General features: G+C 41.9%; 1 protein-coding gene across 1 annotated transcript in view; it reads right to left on the minus strand.

Moving 5' to 3' along the window:
* Window positions 1–18,519, minus strand: part of SYNE1 (spectrin repeat containing nuclear envelope protein 1) — a 2,173,401-nt gene that overhangs the window by 2,117,616 nt on the left and 37,266 nt on the right. Inside the window, exons 2-4 of the mRNA XM_044089035.1 lie at window positions 5,520–5,675; window positions 4,162–4,453; window positions 2,738–2,910 (exon numbers count right to left, since the gene is read on the minus strand). Coding sequence (XP_043944970.1) covers window positions 2,738–2,910; window positions 4,162–4,453; window positions 5,520–5,675 — 621 coding nt within the window. The remainder of the gene's footprint in view (window positions 1–2,737; window positions 2,911–4,161; window positions 4,454–5,519; window positions 5,676–18,519) is intronic.

Raw genomic sequence — 18,519 nt, forward strand, 5'->3', positions numbered from 1 at the left:
GACTGTCCTTGGTTATGGGGGGGGGGGGGGGGGGCTGACATTGCTTAATAAATGTTTGCTCACCAGCATATTGTTGAGACTGTTTATTCTGGGAGGTTTTTTTTTTTTACCAAAATTGGATGAGGAGTTAAAGAAGCCATTAGAAATTTTAGAAAAGGAGGACTGAAACGTCCTAAAGATTCCCTGTATCAATTTACCCCTTTCATCACACTTTTTGATAATAACTGCAGCTTATTATCCAAAAACTAAATATTTATGCAAAGGAGAATTAAAATCTTATTTTTTACATCATCTGGGAGGTTCTGAGAATGCAGCTGGACATAACTGCTCAAAACAGTACCAGTGACCATAGCCTAGAATATGTATCAACTGAGTCATAGCCACATTGTGAACAATGATTAATGACTTGCACAGTGGAAGAAACTAAATTATTTAAAGCAGACAAAACATTCCTCCTACATTCACAATTAGAATAAACTTTAACTTATCAGCCTGACAATTCAAAATTCTGAAAATCGAAGTTGTAGACGCATACACGTTTCCCCCATACTCCTCAGGAATATCCCCATCCTTGTCAGAAAGAGTAGGATTGGATTTAATCAAATGTTTAACAGCAGGCCAGGTTTGGGAAGAGTGTATAAAAAAATATAAGACTGACGATCAGCAGGCTAACTATCAGGAAAATTGCAGGCAGTGACACACATATCCTCCAGAGCTAACAGAACTGGGAAACGGGTGAAGGTTCTGGAAAATACTTCTGTAACAGTTCATAGTATTTTCTGAGGGACTTAGAAAACTCAGTGTTCTCCCACTGAAAACATCAATACATTCTGGGTACAGTCTCTAAGAATGAGAACCCCCCATAAAGCGAATCAGAAACTGAGTGCTCCTCTGAGAAGACTAAGGAGAAAACCCTGTATCTGTCCTTTCATCTTCTTGTCCAGATTCAGAATCTTAAACCTCTTCAGGAAAAGAGGTATCTCTCTTTCGATTACCAGGCACCACCTTATAAGAAAGATCAACAGACTGAAATAAACCCCGAGTGAGACCCAGTAAATTACCCATGTCTATGGATATGTGAGGTGGAGTAGATAAATGTTTAGCTTTCTGGTTCTTTTGGCAGGGAAATGTGGCCAAAAGTGTTATTAATGGCAGCAAGAGCACAACATTCTGACTAAAAAGGGATGCCTTCCCTGTTCCCTTGCTCAGGACAGACAACAGTGGCTCCAACTTGCCCACTGAGGGGACCCCAACAGCTGCAGAGGACATGGCTAACCTCCAGTCCATAGTGGCTGTAGGTGCTGCACCAGAAGCATTCAGGGTAAAAGACGAGTCATGTGGGGAACAAGCTATGGCAATAGTAGACTCACTCACCTGTGGCTGAGTCAAATTGCTAGAGTGCTGTGGTGGCAAAGGCTGTTTGATTAACTTTTTCTTTTTGTGGATGGGAGAGGGACTGACCAAGAGATCATAGTTTGTGACATGGTCAAGCCAAAAATAGTGCCTTGTTCCAGAGTAAAACAAGCAGCAAGAGTTAGAAAAAATGCAGTCTTTAAAAGTCATTTTTTCAAACAAACAGTAAAAAATACTTTAAAACTCTTTGACAGCCCCCAAAAGTAAATAAACATAAATTCTCCCCAAATGTTTTTCAATTACTTTAAACAGCATTTAAAACAAACATGAAGAAAGCATTACCCCCATCTAAATGTGCAGTCATATCTCAAGACAGTCCATTGAAACACAAACACCTAGCTTAAAAATAACTTTCTGAAATAGGAAAGTACAATACAACAAACATTTTTTTTAAAATGTGAATTCTTTTTTCCCAAAGGTAACCTATCTACCCAGGAAAGGAAAAGCACAAGGTGATCCTCAAACACCCATACAGGAGCGCTCTCTTTGATGCAAGGAAAGCTCTGAAGGGCTTGGCTTTCTTATGTGTCTTTTTAGTCAGCTCAACTTGAGCTTACTGATGCTTTGGGCACATAGAAGATGCCCTGAAGCTTTGGAAGCTGGCCACCAGGCCACTTGTTATATCCTTGGCAGGATATAGCCCATATAGCTAAGGCTACTGCAGCAGTGATCAAAATGATGAATATCTGCCAGTCTATAACTGTGATATAATCTATACGTAATGTATATATAATATCTAGGAAATAAAGGCACATTTTATCATTTCTGTTTTGTCACAAAATCAAAACTTTTAAGAGGGGACACAGCAAAAGTCTGATAAAAATCAGGGACACTTCACAAGTATACTACAAATATTTTAATATATGCTCCTTAATGTGCTTTGGCCTTGTCAAAGAAAAAGGCAGAACCCTGCTGAAGCAAATCTGTATTGGTAAGACAGCACTGTGAGTTTTAAGTTATGTTCCAATGCTTGCTGAGAAAACAGTCACAGCTGGTAATAAACTCGTATTTGTTTAAGAAAATATGTGTTGCACATTCCTGTATGAACAAATTAATGGAAAATAAGAAGGAAACCTACAAGAATGTATAACTATCACAGTAATCTAGGCAGCTACCAATATGGTGTGTAAAAAAAAAAATCTAAATTTTATTAACAGTGTCACCTGCTGGTGAAAGTTGAGTTTGCTTACAAATTAATTTATCATACGTGTCAGGTAAGATTTCAAATGCATGTACTTTTAAAACCTAGCTTATTAAGACTTCCTCAGTAAGGCATGCTGAGTCCTGACAATGTATATTGCTTTAATAAAAATATTTCATATACCTGTGACAGCTCATGGAGGTCCTGATGACTTTATTCCACGTATCTCTCAGTGTCTGTAATTGCTTCTGGATAACTTTCTGACCTTCTTCATTGCTGGTTTTCAGCACCTGATCCCCCTTTCCAATTGCCAAGTTCAGTTTAACTTCTCCTTCACCTTTCATAAGAAGGATTTCCTGAGGATTCAATACCAATAATTTTCATTTTCTATTGATATAAAACCTCAAAGTAGATTGTACTACAGAGAGGGACTCATTGACAATTTATATTTTCTGTAATTTAAGGAAAGTGATAAAGTATACAATGAAAAAAAAATCAGGGTTAGGATTATGGTTGGAACTGTGCTAATCTAAGCAGGCTGTGCTGTTATTCTGACATAAAAAACAAAGTAGCAAAGTATAAGTCTAATTACTGACTATTAACATCAGACTGTCTTAATATTACTAGTCATTCCAGAATATACGGGTATCTACACTCCCTTATTACAAGCAAGGGAGCGAGCTCTGTATCCAGGCCACATTTTACAGAAAAACAAACTCCTTTTCTCTGCCACAGTCTGATATAAGGAACACTGGGGATTGCATTTCCGACAAAGTCTGATGCAGCTGACCTAGTTTTCAAAACTGTCCTGCATTTAGCATGGTTACAAAGACTTCTTGCAAGGCAAAGAAGCCCTCAGACTTGAGAACAAAAAGCATCACTACATGTTGGCATTCAAAATGTGCAGGTTTGTTTGTATTTAGACTTTAAATGGGCAAGAAATGGTGTCTGTGGCAATTAAGAATAAAGATATTTACAGTTTCTGAAGTTGTAAAACAGAACATCATAACTCATTAATACTATGATTCTTTTTATAAAAATAAAAGCAAATTATACTATAATGAATGACAACTGCCACCCTTTCCTCACACAGTCTTAGTTATTATTGGCCAGTGACTTGTAAAATTCAACCATGATGTTTGACTGTTAATCTGTTTTGTGTGGACAGAATCAGCTTTACACAAAGAAAAAAAAACATGAGTTGCCAAGCAACTAAGTTTATAATCAATCTGATCCCATATCTGCTGAAATACTGCCAGAAGACATGATTTACTGTTGGTTGTATCAGGTTAGTTGTAACAGGAATTTCCATTGTTTACATTTGTGAAACACTCCACTCCTAATGAGGGACTGAGGTAAGGAACAATAAAACAAATGTGTGGTGCAGATAGCAATACTGGCATACTCACGTCTTATTTTTATATTTTTTTACTCAAATGTTTAATAAAATTATTTTAAAATGGCAATAAACCACGTCACGATATAAGCCAAGTGGGTATTCACAACAGGGTGGGATAAGCTGCTCATTCAACATTTGTCATCACAAACAGCTTACATGGGTAAAACTATTATACCTTATACATGTTGTTGTAGTCTAGTTCACTTACCTGAACTTGAACCAATCTTTTCTCTAGAGCTGATTTGTTACCAACTGTGCTATTAGCTACAGACAGCTTGTCTTGAATGCCTTTGAGCCAGGACAATGTGTTTTGCAAAATTTCATCAAAAGCCTGGTGAGCCTGGAGTGCAACCTGACAAGTCCGCTCCTTCTCCTTCACAGTTTTCAGCAGATTCTGATAACTGAAGAAGAGTACTGATGCCAGGCGAACTTCCTGTCCATCACCAGTTCCCATTTCATTCAGAACTTGCGCCTTCTTTGAGTGCTTCTCAAGCGACTCCCTTGGAGGAACAAAAAAAGGGTCGATTATTGTTCATTAAAAATTTTCTTAATGGGACAATGAATACCTTTAACAAGCAACAAGGCATATTTTGTAAAACTTTATTTATCCTAATGTTGCTACTTCTAGTGACTTAAATGGCTACATGTATTTTGATTGCTGTATTATTAGTGTCACTACTGTACATTGTCCATACAAATCTTCCTCTTCCTCAGTAGCTTTATGACATCCATGATAACGTCATTAATAGCTCATTTATAGCTACTCTGTTGGCCATTTTTACAGTGAAATGTGTCCTGTGTTAGCTCATATTAAGGGAATCCTTTCTGATCTGATTACATAATACCAAATGTAACATGCTTACCATGTGGGTGTAATTCACAAAGGGCCTTGCTGCATGCAAACATCAACAACGTTTATGTGTTCAAATCACTTACACCCACCCTCCTATTTAACCTATTATTTCTGCTTCTGTTGAGTTGCTGTGTCTGCAGTTACAGAAGCTCAGCCCTACTTCTGCTAGCATATTTGCCTCTCCCAGAATTCCAGTTTGTGCTCTTTTCCAGAGGCCACAGACATCAAGAGATACCAGGTACTAAAACCATCCTATTTGGAAAATAACATACAGGCACACCTTTGAATGTTGTTCAAATAAGTCACCCATTAGGGCTGCAAAGCATTATATTTACAAAAGTCTATAATCTGAAACCTAAATAACAGCCATTGTACAGGCTGAAAAGCTACAGTAATAAACTGTGCTAGAATTGTATTAATCTACAGACCCACTACATTACAGAATTGCTATCCAAGTGCAGCTATTTCCCATGAAGCTCTAGGCAGGATGACAATATACAGCAATAATACTGCACTTCATTGACAGTAGGATGAAAGCATGGCTATCATGTTATGATAGGCAAAGTCCTGCATCACTGCTTTGCATGAAACAAACTCAGCTAAAAAATCATCTCCTCTGTAAAACACTCCTTATTCTGACATTATTAATCAGGTACTATTTCTGTTTTAATGTGGACCAGAACACCATTTAATTCTCATTTAAAGTTCTGTACCTTTGATTTAGGAGTTCTTGGAGAAGCTCTTCCACACTCTCCAGCTGGCTTCTTTTCTCTGAAATGTGCTGCTTATTCTCAACAAGTGAGGGACTGTTCACCTGTGCCTCTGTCTCCTGAAGCCAAACACCCAGGTGCTTCTGCTGCTCATCAAAACTGCAAGAGGGGAAACAATTCACATGAAAGTTAAGTGAAAATGATACATTTTAGTATAACTGTTTTACTGAATGTATGTTGTCCAGCAAGGGACCCCCCCACATGCACGCTGCTTTTAATTCTATCTTGAGTACACCACAGCATGTCAGACTCATTCTGTTACTGAATTCATTAAAACACACATTTCTGACTGTGTAAAGATGAATTACTGTATCAGTAATTGACCACAACATGCCATATCACAGAAAGATCAAATTACTGAACAGTGTCTTGCTTTAAAAAATATCTTCAATAATATGTACACGAACTATGACCCAAAAGGTCATGACACCACCCAGTTGATAATTTTATCTGCACAATAAGATACTTCTGCTGAATTACACCAGTTTCATGGTATAAAATAGCAAATTAATTAAAAACACTCAATAACCTCTCAATATTTAAGAAAAAATCTATAAGCCCATTTAGCTAATGAAACAAAGTTTGAGTGCTTTAGAGATACAGGTTAACAAATGCTACCTGACTTTTTCTTAACCTGATATTAAATTAATCATTCAGACTCCTCAGTGTTGTACAAAGCCAACTCTACAGTACATAGATGGATTCATTAAATTAAATATGTACATATGTTTATTAAGTATGTGTGTTTGTGTATACATACACATGCACATGCGCATGCACACACGCGCACACACGCGCACACCCAAGCACACACACACATATGGTTGCAGAATATAAGACCACATGCTCTTTTTTCCTTTGTTTTTCAGCCCACCATCTGTTTTCTGTGTGAAATCACATGAATTACAAAGGGTCTGTGAATGTTCTCTTCCCATGCAGTTCTGCTATCTTGGAGTCTGTATATAACAATTAACAGTGGCTGTGGGGGCACAGGGGCAGGGGACTGCCCCACTTCAGAAAAAAAATCTGTTTTGTTTTCAGTCATTTGAGACTCACCCTAAAATGATATATTTTTTGTTCCCTCTTTGAAGTCTTTGATATTTCATGAGACAAACATATATCAAACAATATTTACATACTAGTATATTACAATGGGCCAGATTCAGGAAGCCTCCGTGTAAGAGTTATAACTCTTACACGGAGGCTGCAGTTAAACTGTGTGATGTCAGCATGTCATGCATATGCATGAGGTGCATGAGGCATGCTGAATCACACCAGTAACTCTTACACGGTCCGTGTAAGAGAGTAGGGGGCGTGTCTGTAGGCTAAGCTCTGCAAGTGGACACGCCCCCGGAAAACTATAATGGCTGAAAGTAAACAGCCACGAGAAAGGCCATGAAAATGTGAATAAACACACTATACAACACATGCCCCGACTGGCCATCAGTGTATAAAGTGAAGAGATGTCATAAAAGTAAATGAAAACCTTTTTTTTTTTTGTTAAACCCGTAAATGTTTGCTACTGTGTGCGGGTGTGCTACTAGCGCAATCACAGTTAGCAGTCAGGGAAAAGGATATAAGAACTAAATATGCAAAGTAAGCCAAGAAATAATAGCTTAGTGGTAGAGTACCGCCCTATGTGTAGGCAAGCAGGGTTCGAGCCCCTACAACAACCTTTTTTATTTTTGTAAATAAGCACTAAAAGCCCCTAGACAGTATTGTACAAATGTAAATGTATTCCCTTTTGTAAAATGGAATGAAACAGAGCATATATTTTGAAGTAACATAAGAATAAAAATAGTCAGAAATGTACTGATAGCTAAGCTGCCGTGAGGCAGAGTGCCCGTAGCCGAGTAGTGTTTAAAAAGCTGCAAACTGCGTGCCCGTTGCCAAGCAGCGGATAAACAGGCTGAAACTGTGTGCAATTAGCTGAACATGTGTGTCACTAGCCAATTCAGATTTATCCCAGCGCACACCGCTTGCGCCGCTCCCACAAGCTAACTGCCAGTGCGCATGCGTTACCTCCGTGCAAACGAGCGCAGACCAGGTTTAAAGTGCTTAAAAGTGCTTTTGGCATGTTTGATTGACAGGTCTTCAACTCATTTCTGTCAGGAAAAGCAAAAAGCAGTTGCCAGATTCGAACACAGGATACCATGCACTAGAGTCAAGGAACTAAACCACCAAGCCATGACAGCAATACCTAGAAAAGCAGAAATAGCATATATATGGGATAAAACCCAGAATGGAGCATGAGAAAGCATTTTCAGTGAAGTAGATACAATTCCAAAACGGCCAATCAGAGAAATGTGCGGGAAAAGCGGCATATATAAGCCCCATAGGCGGGAATACACAGCATAACTGATTGTAGAACAGACTTGCAGTCAGCATGAGTGGAGTAGGTGAGGGACGTTGCTTTCGAGCACAGCGTTGGGGCGTTGAGGAGTCCAGATACATGGTCTGGCTCCTTGTCCATAATCACGAGGCCCAACTCATGCAGGGCCAGGTCTCATGGGGAGTATATAGGGCTGAGGCGTGGGACCAGTTGGCTCGTGAGCTGACCAGTGCGACTGGCATTCCACGCACTGGTGAGCAGGTCCGTCACCACCATGCGGACCTGAAGAGACGCAAGCAGGACCAATTGAACCGTTGGATCCAGGAGGCCCGGCAAATGCCCAACGCACCACGACTGAGTAAGTCACATTTTACACATGTATGTAAGGATTTCAACCAGCTGATACCATGGAGATGTGTAGTCCAATATTATTCCCTTTGTATTACAGCTGCAGGTGTCCGCTCTGCGAATGTCGAGATGCACGCCAGAAGGCTGGTGCGCGCCACCATGCAGGTTAGTAACCCCACCCAGTACTTGTAAATAAATATTATTATGTACCATGTATCAGAACAGTGCAGTGTATTGATTAAAAGTAATATAATGTGCAATCAGGAATTGAACGTCTGCAGGTATGGCTGCAACAAGTTCATCAGTATGCAAGTGTAACTGGAAATATAATTGATAGGATTAAACAGTGCTGTAATACAGATGTCCCATCATTAATTAAATATACTGTAACCTGCAGTATAGTCTCAAGAGTACAGCTTCAGAATCTGAGGTAGTCACATGTCAGATATATCCCCTGTTGAAATGCTGAATCATGACAGAAGTGAGGCTGTTGGAAAGTGTTTGAATCACCACAGGTCTGATATGTGAACAAAGCCTAGAAGTACCAACCTGAACTGTGAAGTTGCAGAATGTGTGAGAGTGACAGAAAGGCTCATGTATGAATAAAGAAAGTAGTAATAACCCCTGAATATATAAGCCTCAGTGTGTTTTCACAGAACTAAATGCATGTGGGAAGTACAAATTAACATCCCAAACTGATTTCAGTGTGTCTGAATCTGAATGTCTAGCTCAAAATCTGTATATGGTGATAACAGTAAACAATTTGCAGATAGAATGAATGATTATCTGACAGACTAAACAGCCATAGTTGTCCCCTGTCCTGTCATCAAAGTGTAGCAGGATGATGTATCTGATCAAATTCAAAATAAGTAGGATAGTGATGTATGTGTAACAGGTGTAGCATGACAGTCAAATAAAGATTATTTTGAAACATCAGCCTCAACTTAATTGTGTATCTATGATAAATGTGAATTAATGTTTAACATATGAATGTGTCATCACTTTCTATCCCCACCCAACCCTGTAATTCCATATAACAACATCCACTAAATAATGGTATGTGAACATTTCATTAATCATGGACATTTGTCCGTTCCAAACATATATGCATGTCTGTTCGTGCATGTGCCCTGTTTATACCTGCAAATACGATGGCCTGTTGCCATTAATCAACCCTGCATGTCGTTTGACTGTGTTTTGCTGTTCAAATAATGCATGTGATATTGATATGCCCCTTGTTCAATGGTGTCCATATCTGGGTGTTTGTTTGATGGGAATACCAATGCATGCTGTTACAACTAATCTGAATGGAATAAAATGCCACTAACCCAAACTAACATAACTACTCACAAACCTAGAACGCTTGGGAAGGCAGGTCCCAGCGGACCCACCTCTCCCACCTCAGCTGGTGACTGCACCTGGCACTAGTGCCCAGGCGGACCCCTCCGGTGGCCCTGTGCCACCTTCGGGTGGAAGCGCTGCAGGGGATGGGGCCCGTCCCCTCTGCAAGTGTGGCCGGAGGGGTTCGTCCACTCACCCTCCGCGGTGTCCGGTCTGTGGTGCGAGGGAGATCCAAGACACTGTTCTTGGACCCCACGCCAGCTCGAGGCTCGTGTGGCACAGCTAACGGCCCGGCCGTTGCCCGCCCACACAGCCCCAGCACAGCCCGTCCTGGGCTGTGAAGGAACAGTGGCAACTGCCTATGGGTGGGGATATCAGTTCCACTGTTGCCATCTGTGGGCTCGTGCATCTCAGATATCCCAACCTCCGTCCCGTCAATTGTGTAACCCCCACGTGTGTCATACACCGTCCCTGTATGCGTCTTGTCTGTCTTGTCTGTTAACCTACCCAACCTACCTCCCCAGCTTTACCGACTTCCTTCACCTGTCATACCACTCTCACCTGTAAAAAAAAAAAGGGCACTCTGTCCCACAAAAATTACGCCCATACATAGCTGTCCATGTCGCAGACATGTCCGCTGGACATCTAAACTGTTAATTACAATTGGCTGTACAACAAATATTAAAGTTGTCCTGACACCTCTCTCAGAGGTGGAAGGTTTCAAATGTCTCACCAAAATACATAGAAATATACAGCTGTTGCTGCAAAAGACATGGGCATCTATGGGCCTTACCTACACCCTTCCTGCAAATCCCACGCTTCTTTCCCTACTGTCTTACCCTCTTTGTGACCCCTTTTCACCACTTTCCTGTCACCCCTTTTTCTTTTCTTTCAAAGAAAATAGCTGGTGTAGCGCTTGTGTTAGCGGAGCTCACCGCCAGTAAGCATCGTGAGCTCCAGCAAACGAGCGCAGACCTGGTTTAGTGCTTAAAAGTGCCTTTATGGCACTTTGATTGACAGGTCCTGTACTCAGTTCCAAAGTTTGCTAAGAAAATAAATTCCCACTGTCAGTCTCGAACCCAGGACCTTGGTAACATTAGTCCGTATGACCTACCACTAAGCCATGCCTGCTTTACAAGAACACACTGCTAAAATAAATATAACATGTAATAGTAGGAATCAGTATAAAGGTAATATAGGAGATGTACTATCCAAAGCATGTTTGGTAGAGTTTTAATGGCCAAATTACTGGATTCCCATACTAGTTCAGTGTGAGCAGAAACAGCACTGCTACCTGTTAGCTTGTACATAATAATGTAAGGTAATGTACATATGTGAAGGTATGTATATCTACACATACATATATATAAATATATATTAATACATATGAAATATAATCGTAGGTCTCAGTAGCCATACACACTCACTACAGGAAAAAGTTAACATAATTGCTGCAACCTGAATCTGCAACACAGCCTGACCCTGTGTGACCTACTTACCCTTCTAACTGCTTACAGGTGGCCTCAACACTTTGATTGACAGGTCCTGTACTCAGTTTGAAAGTTTGCAAAGTAAAAATTCCCACTGTCAGTCTTGAAACCAGGACCTAGGTAACATTAGTCTGTTTGACCTACCACTAAGCCATGCCTGCTTTGGAAGAGCACACTGCTAAAATAAATATAACATGTAATAGTAGGAATCAGTATAAAGGCAATATAGGAGATGTACTATCCAAAGCATGTTTGGTAGAGTTTTAATGGCCAAATTACTGGATTCCCATACTAGTTCAGTGTGAGCAGAAACAGCCCTGCTACCTGTTAGCTTGTACATAATAATGTAAGGTAATGTACATATTTGAAGGTATGTATATCAACACATACATATATATAAATATATATTAATACATATGAAATATAATCGTAGGTCTCAGTAGCCATACACACTCACTACAGGAAACAGTGAAGATATATGCAGCAACCAGAATCTGCAACACAGCCTGGCTCCTGTGAGACCTACTAAGCCCTTTAACTGCTTAAAGGTGCCTCTAGCACTGTGATTGATAGGCCCTATACTCAACCCAAAAGCAGAATATGAGCATACTAGTAGGCCCTACCACAAGACCATTGTAACACTAGTCTGTATGACCTACCACTAAGCCATGACTCTCATACAGGAATATAGTGCTAAATAAGTGGAACATGTAATAGTAGGAATGAAGATAAAGGCAATATAGTATGTCTACTACCCAAAGCATGTCAGGCAGACTTTTATAGTCCCAATTACTGGATTCCCATACTAGAGTAGTGTTAATGGAAACAGCCCTGCTAATTGTTAGCTTGTACCCAATAATGTCAGCTAATGTACATATATGAAAGTATGTATATGTACACAGATATATATATATATATATGCATATAGCAATACATATGACATATAGTTGTAGGTGTCAGTATGCATACACACTCACTACAGGGAACAGGCAAGATAAATGCAGCAACCTGAATCTACAACACAGCATGAAGCATGGGAGATGTACTAACCTTCACACTCACAGAACACTGTCAACAGCATACCAGCATGGTCCACGCCCTACAATCTGAAAGGGCAACGCCTATCTCACATACCCTTTTATAGCAGTGTCCTAAAATCACAGTGAGACATGCAATTAGTACGCACCCAGCTGCTTGCAATTAGCAAATGCTGCCTTACAATTGGTGCAGAGGCCATCACATGGATCCATGCAGATACCTACAAAAGTATTCAGTACCCACACTCCACTCATGCAATACAGTCATTGCACTAACCGAATGAGAAAGAGAGAGAGAGAGACAGACAGAGAGAGAAAAAATATATACTGACAGCAAGCAGCAAAACAGCAGCAGCAGCAGCAGCAACAGCAGCAAAATACAAGCAGCACGACTGACTCACCAAAAGCTGCCACAAACACAGGTAATGCAAAGTAGCAGGTTAATCCTGTGTATACTGTGACACCTCCAAATGTATCACAGTTCACTATCAATAGGTATGTCCATGAGATAGGTTGTGTGTAGATAGTCATGAAATATAAACATATGTAAAATTGTTGTACATGTGGGCCATAACTAACACTTCCATAGCTTAGAACACAAGGCCAGTTGTGCATATGATGCAGTAGTTCCCAGGGTCAGTAGAGGTTCCTCCTCATTGGTGTGGGACCACTGTGTATGTATGGCACTGTTCAGGTACATATCCTGTAGTATGGCCATGGATTAATATCAGTCTGTCATGTGGTGCTATGTCCTCCAGGGGTGAATGTAGCACACATCCAGGGATACCATTCCGTAACAGTGATGATATGTGTTCTGCAATGATGAGGGTGGCTCTCACCTGGACATGTGAGAGGATAGGGAGGTTACAGTCATCTGGGATAAGTAATAACACGTGTGTAGGACAATGGGGGTACCTGCACCTAAACTGTCTGCAAAATTGTTGGCAATATCTGTGCATTTGGTGAATGTGAAGCATCTTAACACTGCAGACAACAGATGCCTTCGCGTCATGTGAATCTGCCCTGTGCTGCAGTAGCCTCCTACTATTGTTATACAATATGCCTGTATCTGTAGTCCACTGGACAGGATTAATAAGTGGTGTGCAGTTGTTCTGGGTTAGATAACTGTGTGCACAGTACATGCAGTATGTGGGATGTCTGTGGTAAGCATATGCAAATGTGCTGGCGGTGTGTGTTGTGGCTTCCACTGGCCCAGTGGGCTGCATGGATAGCATCACTGTCATAACTACTGAATAACTGTGTAATCACATGCATACATAGCAAGGTAGTGTATTGTGCTTGTGGTGTTGTTCAGATATGTATATCCAGGCTGAGTAATTTGTGTCCACATCACAGTGTTGGATGGCAGCACACATCCAGTATGTATGGATGAACACCCAGAATGTGTCACACGTGTCACCTGTGCAGACGTATCTGGCCATTACCTGTGCATCCCCCACAACACACACACATGCAACATATGGCAGAAGTACTATAGCAGTACACACATGTTCATAGGTTCATACTAGGCTATCTGCCCGAGGGCATTTACAAGACTAGCCCATAGTTTTGTGGCTTACGCCACCCCTTTAGTATGGGGAACCATACCCATTATTTTGCTGTGCCTCTGTCGAGCAGTGACACTGAGGTAATCCCTGGGGTATATCTGCGATCTCCCATCCATTGGTCAAGATTTCTCTAGAACAAGGCCATCGAGGTGCTCTGCCTCACATATACCGTGATTTTGTTCCACAGCATAGGGAGTCTTTGGTTGATGAATCTATCCCTCCAGCATGTCCTATTAATAGCCGTGTGGAGGTTTAAGTCTCCTGGCCTTGTGGCTCTGATGGATCTAGATTTTTTAGGTGAAGCATATTCATCAAATCTGGGTCTGACATGGCCTTGTATGTTGGGCAAAGGTCACCTCTGAGCAAGCGTGGCGACTGACTACAACATACATGGACATGCTGGAGGGCAAATTCCTAACTGAGAGGCTCCCTTTACTCTGTAATGAGCTCGAACAGTTGAGAATGAACAGTTCATAGGTTCATACTAGGCTATTTGCCCTAGGGCATTGGTAAGCCTAGTAGAATGTGTTTGTCTTTTGCCACCCAATCAGAAGTTATGCTGCTATGCCCTTGTCCGACTTTAGTATACTACGCCTCTGTCTAACAGTGACATAGAAGTGATACCTGGGGTACAACTATGATCTCCATCCACTCATCCAGATTCCTATGGAAGAGAGTCAATGAGGGACTCTGCCTAACCAGTAGTGTGAGCTCATTACAGAGTGAAGGGAGCCTCTCGGTTAGGAATATGCCCTCCAGCATGTCCATGTATGTCAGTGCTGAGGTCCAGCTCTCCTGAGCATGTGGCTGTATGGGACTCTGATTGCCTGAGGTACATCACGTTCATTACTGCTAGGTAGGACATGGCTGTATATGGCATGCACAGATTGCCCCTGAACAGGCAGTATGCCACTGAGTCCAGCTGGATTCACTTTACCTGGGCAGCATATGACATCTGTGTGAGCCATTGCATCCCCTTGATGATGTACTGTTGTCCTGTACCAGTTGCTGTAGGTGTCTGGTTAGGTACATCCCAAAAGGTGCATTGTATGCAATTATAGGCCTGATGATGGATGAGTACAGAGGCACAATGACCTCCCCTGCCATACATGTGAATCAGTCATGATTAGCTGGGCTATATAACATGTCTGTCAATCCACGTTGCCCATGTGGTAGACAAATGACAGACTGCTACCATGTTTCTTCCCCAGGTCCCCAACTACGTCTACTGTACTCAATGGCCTAACACCTATGTTGTACTGTGCCACCAATGTGGAGGCGTGGGAATCTGCATTGAATACTGATACTCCCCCTTCCCCTGTTCAAGTGTTGTGGCCGACAAGAATGGTAACAGCTATAACGTGGTAGTACTGGTGTGCTCCTGTGAAACCTGTAACAGGTTCATGTTACTGCACAGATATCGATGTCCATAATGCTAGGTAGGGTTTTGGGTGCGTGCATCCTTGGGTCTAGACGTCCAGTGTTGAGTAGCATCACTCTTACTTCCTCATCCTTTGTGATACAAATGGATGTGGGTTTGCCTTATGAGCCTTGCCTAATACAGGCACAATGGGTGTAGCAGGAGGCTCCGCCAAATGTCAATAGGACTGTGGTGACAGGTGCAAGCTGTCCCTAGCAAAGCATACCACCCCAAGATGGCAGGGATTGGCACACCTGTGAATGACACCAGTATGTCAGTCAATTGTTGGAAGGGATAATTGTGCCTTGATATTGTGGCATTGTTCTAGGTGAGGGTAGGATGCTACTCAAGGTCAGGGTCAAACTGTCCTGGGCTACGTGCTCAGAGAGCTCTGTAATGTCTCATGTCATGTAGTCCAGGGAGGAATGTGTCAGGCCATTCACAGCAGCATGGACATTGACTGAGTCATACCTGTACCTGCCTTGGGGTTACCTGACTGTTTGTGTTATGTGGCAGGTCATACTGCCTGACAGGCTGCACACCGTGACCCTCACCTCGTTAAGCCTGGTGAACGTGATGTGAGTGTGCCTGATCATAGAGGCACCTAGTACAGGTGTATGAGGTGTGTTGTTAACTGTTAATGGCTGTGAGTGTTCAGCACATTGGCTTTGTGTGATATGTGTTGCACATGTTAGTTCATGTGGTAGTGGTTGCCTGGATGTCTGCATAGGAGGTCTCTGCTGCATAGGCAGAGCTGTGGTCTGAGCCTACAAGTATGATCATGTGTGATCATGTGTTAGGTCCACTGTTGTGTTAGGTCTACGTGAGACTGGAAGTGTAGTGAGTGATCCCCTTTGCCACGTGACTGGTTATGGCGGTATTGAGTAGACAGAGCCTAGCCTCCAGTCTGGTATATGGTTGCATCACTCACATGAGTTTGAATTTGTCGTTAGGAGGAGGGGTTGTCTGTGTACATGCATCTGTTCTAACATTGTCTCTGGAGTACCACACTCACCAGCTGGACTGAGGAGGGAACTGACAACTGACCTCTGGACATGCTAGAATACTATTGTGAACTCTGTAATCACTAATGATTGAAAACAAGGTGCAGTGGGGAGTGAGGGTGTACTGACATTACCTACAACTGCTGACTGACATAAAAGCGTCAGTGAGCAAATGCCAGGTAACCTAAGTGCAATGTGTCACAATGAAGTAAATGCAACAATGACAAGCAGTCACTTGCTGTCATGTGTAACATGGAAGAACGTACAGTAAGCAATGCAGATAACAGTAGTGAGTCACAGATGTGTTTTAAAGATGTGTACTATGTGGAAGTAGCATACCAGTGAAATAACAAGCTAACAGATAACAAGCATATAAACAAAGGTAGATGCAGGAGGCCTGGATGTAGTGTTTGCTACAACAAACAAGGTGTAGCAATGTCAGTAAGATACAGCTCAGATATGCATGCACTATAAACCTGATACCAGATGTCCCCAGCTATGAATGGCAGAGTACAGCCTATTGTCACACATGACTGCAGACCACAAACCTCGTTAATGTTAAATAACTGGCCTAAAGGACAACTGCCCATACCAGAAGTAATACACTTGTACACTGGGCCCACAATCAGCAGTTCCCAACTTCAATGGATGAAAGATATGTGTCCTGCCACCACAGTGCTTGCCACCAACCTCCCTAATGTAAAACAACTGGTCTGAAGGCCAAGTACTTAGTACAAATGACATAGAATGATAGCTACACTGTAATCAGGTTTTAACCAATCAGTAATAAGTAGAAGTTAACACTCCCTGTATAGAATGTGTACCATGTATTGTTGAGATACTATGCTGATAACCTGTTTGTGTACCTTTCCAGATAGACATGGCACGAAGAAATCCGCGTACTCTGCTGCAGAGGATGGCGTGATCCACCAGAGCCTGGTGCGTGAGTATGCCATCCTGTTTTCACGCACCACCCAGAACCAGCAGGAGAGGTCTGCACTGTGGCAAAGCCTTGTTAGCAGGATAAATGATGTTGGCATGCATGATAGGACATATGAGCAGGTGAGACATCACTGCAGTGATTTGATTAGAAATGTCCGCCAGCGTGCTGCAGATATCCGCAGGCAACAGGCTGCCACAGGTGGGGTGGCCACATCCCCCTCACCAGACAGGAGGGGCTACTGCTAAGTGTTGTGGATCCAGCCCCAGAACAACATCTGCCATCATGCATCATGATGGAGGTTGGATCCACACATCAGCAAGACAGTGAGCGTGCAGGTAAGATGCCATATTCATTTATTGTTATTACTTTTACATTTGTTGACCCATATAGTCTAGCTGGATATGAGTTCATTTTCAGTAGAGGCATGTGGAGAAAAGCTCCACACATAACGTAATAAAGGCAGACAGACAAGTTGTCAATACAGACAGCCAACATAATAGAATTGTACAGCAGCCTGTTAATTAAATAAACATACATGTAAGGAAGTCAAACAGTTTATAGTCATACACAATGTACCGTTGGTTTCAAAGCAATCCTACCTAAAGCATAATGGTTATGCAATAAGGCAAAAGCCATATACAAAATAGTTAGGGCTCAGAAGGGTAGAGAAGTAGGAGTATGACAGATACAATGATATGGAAGAGGCAGGAGTCAAGAAGGAAGTGAGGAAAAGAAGGAAGACAGTCAAGAGGAGGTGGGAGGGATGGGAGAAGTAGGTCAGAGCATAGAAGGACATCAAGGTGAAAGAAACAGGGTAGAAGCCAGTTTCTATGCACAATGAGGGGTTAAAGGTGAATAGAGCATAGGGAGAGGGACATTAGCCTGGACTCCAAGAAGAACAAAGCCAGTGGTTTTGGAAGTACAATTTGAGTTGACGTTTGAAGACAGGTACGGGTGAGATTAGAGTTAACTCCTGGTATGTACATATGACTGTTCTGTACGCTGTTACTTCATGCACGCATAAGGTGTGCATGTGGTATGTATCTGTCATCATGATATATATACAGACATGATGTGCAGCTGATGTGTATAAGGGAACTAGTGTACTACTGTACTGTATCATGTGCAAAACAAATGGCACACATGTGCCCACTGACATTACTCTCTTCACACTTCCAGGTCCCTCCCATGTATCACCGAGGCAGGCCATACATGCTGGTGAGTCTTTTAACAGTATCTGTAAAACAATTTATAAAACTAAGAAGAGTAGTGTAACTCTGTAGTAGACATGCTGGTGACTGTGTCCACAAAACTGTAATTGACAGGTAGTAAATTGAGTAGTGTAACACGGTATTGATGTGTGTGTTTACTGTGGGGTGTGCATGTGTGCAAGTGTGCCTGTGCCCAAGTGTGCATGTGTGTTAGTGTCCATGAGTGCATGTGTCCATTTCTGAATGTGT

This window comes from Protopterus annectens, chromosome 1.part0, assembly GCF_019279795.1.
Source record: "Protopterus annectens isolate FY-2018-M chromosome 1.part0, PAN1.0, whole genome shotgun sequence".
Lineage (NCBI taxonomy): Eukaryota > Metazoa > Chordata > Ceratodontiformes > Protopteridae > Protopterus > Protopterus annectens.